General features: G+C 38.7%; 1 protein-coding gene across 1 annotated transcript; it reads right to left on the bottom strand.

Annotated features, from left to right (window-relative positions):
- Positions 1-1264: 1264 nt before the first annotated feature.
- On the bottom strand, positions 1265-5893 carry LOC108666107. The gene is made up of 5 exons (XM_018152919.2): positions 5824-5893; positions 5305-5361; positions 4315-4343; positions 2387-2528; positions 1265-2050 (listed from the first exon to the last, which is right to left on the bottom strand). The coding sequence occupies exons 2-5, from the start codon at positions 5323-5325 to the stop codon at positions 1394-1396; spliced, it is 849 nt and encodes a 282-aa protein (XP_018008408.1). The 5' UTR covers positions 5326-5361; positions 5824-5893; the 3' UTR covers positions 1265-1393.
- Positions 5894-6196: the final 303 nt, after the last annotated feature.

The following is a 6196-nucleotide window of genomic DNA, read 5'->3' as shown; positions in this document are numbered from 1 at the left end:
AACAAATCGGGGTCGTAGGCTTCAAAGTGCCTATCTCGAAAATGATCAATGTTTTTCTACTTCTTTCTTATATGAACTATATCGTGCTGACAACTACAACATTAAGCCGACGTCTCAAGTGCCACCTTTAGTCAGGTGGACCAATGAACCAGCTGAAGGAGGCCCATAACGACACCATCATTCGTACGGTGCTGGAAGAGTGCACAAGCGTCGTCATGCGATGCCCCGGTGCCATTCAACTCGTGATAGCTGAGGCCCTCATCATCTAGAATAAGACTCCAGCCATCAACCTCTGAACTAGCGGATTTGCGAGAACTTTGAGATTGTTTTGGGATTTCAATTTTCGAGTAGTATCATATTTACGTGCATTGTGGTAATGTTCGTCAAGTTTTCATTATTCAGTGCGTCTTACTACTTGGAAATTAATGAAGTTACATTAATAACTTCGTCGTTAATTTAACAAAAATACCCTTCGGTAACAAGATTTTCGATGTACTGAACAATAATTTTCGTCGAACAACAAAAAATATAATTTGACTTGTCGAAAAAAAGTTGAAAATTGTTAATGAAACCAATTAACTGCTTTTCACCCAGATTTGTTTAATGATATTTGGATATTTCGGTGGATGAAATTCTTTAATAAATGAATTTCTAAATTTTCAAGACCAGAGAATATAGTTTTTCAATTTTACGAATTTCACTTTTGGTTGAACTAAGAAGATCGAATGATAGATTTCCAAAAGCCAGCTTTTTATTGGTTCGACTTCTCGAAAAACCATTATTTCTCGAATCTGTTAGAAATTATCACATGAAACGACGGTTTTACAAAGCTTCAAATTTAGATTCGATTTGATACAAGTACAAGGATTAAGTATTGTGAATCCAACGCGCTGTTAACGCTCTACCGCCGTATGTCACTCTCCGGGAACATAACTTTCAGCTTATATTATAGGTAAACTATTAATTGTAGCAACCTGAGGACGTTTGTGCGCAACAGAGAACATTTTAAAGTTGTAGGTGGCTGTAACCATCAGTGCAAGTCATTTTGCGCTCACTAGAACGTATCCTTTTTGGGAAGTAAGCATGTGAAAATATTGCTCAGGTTACAAATGTTTGGCCGTAGAGGGTTAAGTAAGTTATGACTGACCCTCATAAAGGGTTAACTCATTTATATTTTCGATTGTTTTACACAGGAGAACTCGAGTGACAACAATTCTCATATTCTTTTGATTTTCAAAAATTTTGATAAAAAACTTCCGTCGTTACTGAATGAAATTTATTAATATTTCAATAACCTGAGGTACAAAATGTTCGTCTGTAATTTCGTCCATCAGGATCATTGCTTCGTAGTTAGCGCCGCAAGCTTCAACATTTGTGGAAACTATCAATGAATTTACCACGCTTCGTCATCAATGACCGATTCGTTGTTCAATATCAGACCTCTTGCTCCTCCATCAGACGTTGTTGCGGTTGTTGTGGCATGGACTGGAAAATCGCACTGAGTCCATAAATCGCAAACGCCTTGATCTCCTTGCTCACATTTTCTTGTGTCTGGATTGAAGAAATAGTCTTTACCACAATCATAAGGTCCTCCTGGTACACCCCCATTCGGATCACAGAAGTAGTACTGGGTGCAGTTCAGCAGGTCAGGACAAACCCCAGTGCATAGATTCCCTGCGTAACAGGGCTCTGGAGGCGCCGGGGAGCAGATGCCATCTTTGGAAACGTACTCGTCTGCAGCGCAAATTCTTCCGGAATCATTAACCATCCCATTTTCACAATCGTATCCGATGTTACATTTGGGTGGTATTACCATAACTTCTGGGTCAGGTATACCATAAGAGGTGCAGTCAACACAGTACCCACTCAGGCATGCCCCAGCACCTTTTACGCTGCCGGCGCAGTCAACCACGTCGACGATACCGTCCGCGTTGCATTTGTCGGTGTACAATTCGTTGTAGTCGTCGCACCTGTCGCTGTCGCAATTACATTTCGTGGCATCTGCCATTGGGATACACGTAGCCTGTTCTTCAAAGACCTCCTCACACACCTGAAAAATGAGCAATCGAATAGAAGATTTTCTAATAAATTAGAGTAAACTTCGTATCGACTTACAGAAACATTGAGCAATTGATGGAAGTCTATAAGTTCCAAATTAATATCGTCTGAAGAGGAATTCATACATTAAAAAAGAAATTGATGACCAGCATTTGAAAGATATTAATGAGTCTTCGATGACCGACTTGTCCATCGAAGACTCAACATTTTTAGCTGATTCATTGAACTTAGATCCGGAAGATTAAAAACAATTCACTTCAAATTAGTTGACTTAATTTTATATCTCAACATATTCTATCTAAATAATTTGAATGCATTGGGTCCTCACTGTGCCATCAAGACATATGGGTAGCACCACTAGTCCGCCTGTTGGATCACACAAGTATGGCTGTAGACAACTGGCGCAGTGAAACTCTTGTTTAGTGACCGACCCAATCGGGCAGAGGGTTGACTCGAGCATTGGTAGGCCTCTGCGCACAAGACCAAAGTTTTAGTCAACTTATATCGTAATTATTAATCTATTTATAAACATCTATTTGAGTATTTGAAATATTATGCTTGACATTCAGGTTTTTTTACTAACCTTCTTTCAATTTTTGTACGTAACAGTGCCAGATTGGATTGGAAAGAGTGAGCCTGAAATCAAGTGATCAATTTCTCCATCAATTATGTCATTAAAAGTTTAGCATTCAGAGCCTAAATGGTTTTTATAAGTTGCAAACTTGGCTAATTATATGCCATAAAATTTATCTGTTCTCTGCCTATGCATACCCAGGCAATTGGGTATCCTACTCACCATCACCGAGCAATTCCATCCTATACCCAGTCAGGTTAACGCGCTTGTTGAACTTACAGATTGTCACATGTAACCTCGTGAGAAATGCCAGGTTTAACTGCTTTTTTGTTGTAGATAATTTATATGTCATTCAACAAGTAGCTCAGTCTGACGTTACATGGGATATCCCATTCTTCGGATATGATCATCACTTTTGTGTTAACGAATCGTCTTTTTCTTCTTCTTGATAGATCCTAAACTAAACCTATTCGAATTCAAGAAATATCTGTTTAAATGGCATTAAACAAAACCTCCATCAGTGCTCCGACGATGAATTTAAAAAAATTTATTATTTATTTGCAGTTTTAACAAATTTTAGTGGTGTTTTCTGAAATATTTCAGTCAAGACTGTGTTTCGTAAGGGGGCGCATGCCAGAGGCCAGCGTTGCCAAATTTCACACTTAGTTCATATTTCTTTCCGTAGGTAAGAACGTTAGAGGGCATAACAGCCTATGAAGTCAGGTGCTGAAATCCATAGCCGGATGTCCACAGCCACAACTTGAGCTTGCTAAAGGTAAACATGGCCACACTGAATCTGGCCAAGTCTCTTCCGGCCTAACCTCTTCAGGCCCAACCTATACAAGTTGCAACATTTCTCCACCTAAATCAAACTTGAGCGGACCTAACCTAACCTCATTGGCTGCAGGAAGTTAGAAATGCGGTCCAAGTGTGCTGGTAGAGGTAGTCATTGGTTGCCAGAAGGTATATAGTGAGCCGGGACAGCTTGAATAGGTTAGGCCAGAAAAGGTTAGGCCGGAGTAGGCCGGAGTAGGTACAGCCGGATAAGGAACTGCCTGCTATGAGCGAACATGCTTAAGCATTGGCTGATGACCTATGGCGCTAATATCTTTTGGCAGTGTGTAGCTTGTATGGATAACAGAGTTCAAGCGTAGTCTGTGGCTTCTAGCTCTGAGCTGAGTAAAGTTAATGCATGGGGAAGCGGGGCTTTGGCTACAGGGTTTATTCAAGATTAAAATTTGTGGCCTACGGCTGCGGCCTTCTTTTGTAACACCTCATGTTCTCACCACTAAAAAAATAGATAAAATAATAAAGAAGATAATAGTATATAATATAAAAAATTTAGGTCCTCGTAAAATCCCGACACTGTAATTACTCTTATAATGGATATTGCAATAGCCCCTTTTTACTGCGGTGACAGGCCCATAAATAACTAATTTACATAAACGTGCAATTCTTAGACATCTAGTAATTAACTTTAAAAAGAAATGTTCAAGAACATCTATTGTGAGGTATGGAGTGGATGTCCATTAACGGCAGAAACGGCGCTTCATGTTCGGAGTTACGTGCGATGTTTTGAAATTACCTGCCCTGAAATTTTGCAGTGCATCTATTTTTTTAACGGAAGATTTCAATGGAAATGAGAAATTAAATAAATATATTAGATTGTACCTAACCCTCACCTGACCGCCACCACGACGATCAGCAACACCTGCAAAAGCAAGGGAAAATATGAATTAATGACGAGTTAGATTTATCCTGGGACAGAAATGGTTTCCAATGCAAATGAAAAATATCAGTAAAATAAATGGATTGTGTTGATATTTCAAAATTATAGTAAAATAGGGATTTTTATAGGTTATAAAAAATTCGAACAAAGAGCAAAGATACCAAATAAATAAAGACAATGAATAGAGATAGAAGAAGTGCTTTATTGTCGAAGAAATAATTCAATTGCCAGTATTTTTTAATATAAGATAACCAATATTAAAGGCCCCCGTACCTTTCCAAAAAATGGAAATTGATATCAAGAAGCATTAAATGTTTCAGTGAACAACAATATCTCACATATTATCAAGAAGCATAAAATATTTCTATGAACCACTATATCTCACATAGGTCCTGATACAATGGCCACTAGTGGCGACCAGTACAATTTTCAAATGCTACCGTCATTAATTATCATGCTACTAGTCTCGTGTAAACAACAATCCCCTACAACGCTACTGGGTTTTTCAGTGACCAGTAGCGCCTATACACGAGGCCAGTAGCGCGATAAATAGTGATGGTTATTATCTGAAAGTTGTAGTGGTCGCCACTAGTGGCCCCGTGTACAAGCCTCAATAGTCTTCACCGACTTCGCAATCTCCTGCACTGATCGACTGCAACACGATGTGCAATTCCGACGCGAAACAATGAAATGAAATTCATTGAATGAATTACACAATGAAATTTGTTTAATTTTATATGTTTTAGAAACAAATTTCCTGTTGTGTATGAAAACACATATTATAAGTCCGACATGATAAATGATATAGAGCGAATAGATTTTTGCCTCAGCGTAGGCTAAGGACGACTTAAAATTAATAAACGCTTTTTTTCTCAGGATATATCGATGGGAACTACAGGAATTAAATTGCTTAGTTCTTAAGAAAAGCCGTAATGATTCTCACCACAGATACTCCTCGCAACATTTCGACGCCGTTCTTCCCTTCTGAATTTTCAGTTTCCTGCGAAGTAAAAGAAGTAAATTATTCATTTATTTAACATTTTAAAAGTTACATTTGTATAAATTATAGCAAATTCACACGACGAACGTTATCACTTATACAGAAAAGCTATACGAACATCCCCTCCTCTCCTCTTGGTGTGCACTGTACGTATGCATCGTTATCTTGCCTACGCCGGTCACCAATCGTCTTATCTGCCATGCAATATTACCATATATATGGGACTCCATATGTAAGAAGCGCCTTTGTAGCGGAATCAACTGAAAACAACGGTGGCTGTAAATGAAAAAATGAAACTGCAAAACTTAAGTTGTTTAATGCAAAGGGAAAAAATACTCGGATGAAGTATAGAATAGGATCCCGGAATTGTTGGCTGAACCTTAAATAAAAATAGCTCAACAAAATAATTTTTTCACTCAAGAAATCATTTTTTAACTGATATTTGAATGTAACCATCCTGACCTCCACAGCGGTGTTGCCGTCGTGCGTGCAGTTAGGCCGCAGGGAGGTGCTGCGTGCTGCTCGCGCGACGTCTGGATGAGCTGTGCTCGGGTCCCGGCATCAGGCCCCCGGCGCCTGCGTTATCTTATCTCTAACATGGGCTTATTATTCCTGTCTGTTATCTAAATATGACGCTCAGATTTATGTAAGAGACTCAATTTACCTCATATGTTAATTCATGACTATTTTGTTATTTCCTGTTCTAAATGAAACCGGTGAATATCGTTGTTATATTAACTAGGAAAGGTTTTTTTCATTCAGTTTTAATTTTCAGATGTCGATTGGTCTGGACAATATTGATAAACGTTTATTGATGCAACTAAGTCATATCGAC

Source organism: Hyalella azteca, unplaced genomic scaffold (assembly GCF_000764305.2).
Source record: "Hyalella azteca isolate HAZT.00-mixed unplaced genomic scaffold, Hazt_2.0.2 contig2379, whole genome shotgun sequence".
NCBI classification, from domain to species: domain Eukaryota; kingdom Metazoa; phylum Arthropoda; class Malacostraca; order Amphipoda; family Hyalellidae; genus Hyalella; species Hyalella azteca.
Note: the sequence above shows the minus strand (reverse complement) of the source record. Positions and strands in the feature narration are given on the sequence as shown.

Excerpts from the sequence above, each read along its gene's own strand:
- LOC108666107 (XM_018152919.2), bottom strand. The coding sequence starts at position 5,325 with ATGTTGCGAGGAGTATCTGTG. Across the intron at positions 4,344-5,304 it reads TGTTGCGAGGAGTATCTGTG|GTGTTGCTGATCGTCGTGGT; the intron begins GTGAGAATCATT and ends TTGCTTTTGCAG. Across the intron at positions 2,051-2,386 it reads CCATATGTCTTGATGGCACA|GTGTGTGAGGAGGTCTTTGA; the intron begins GTGAGGACCCAA and ends CTCATTTTTCAG.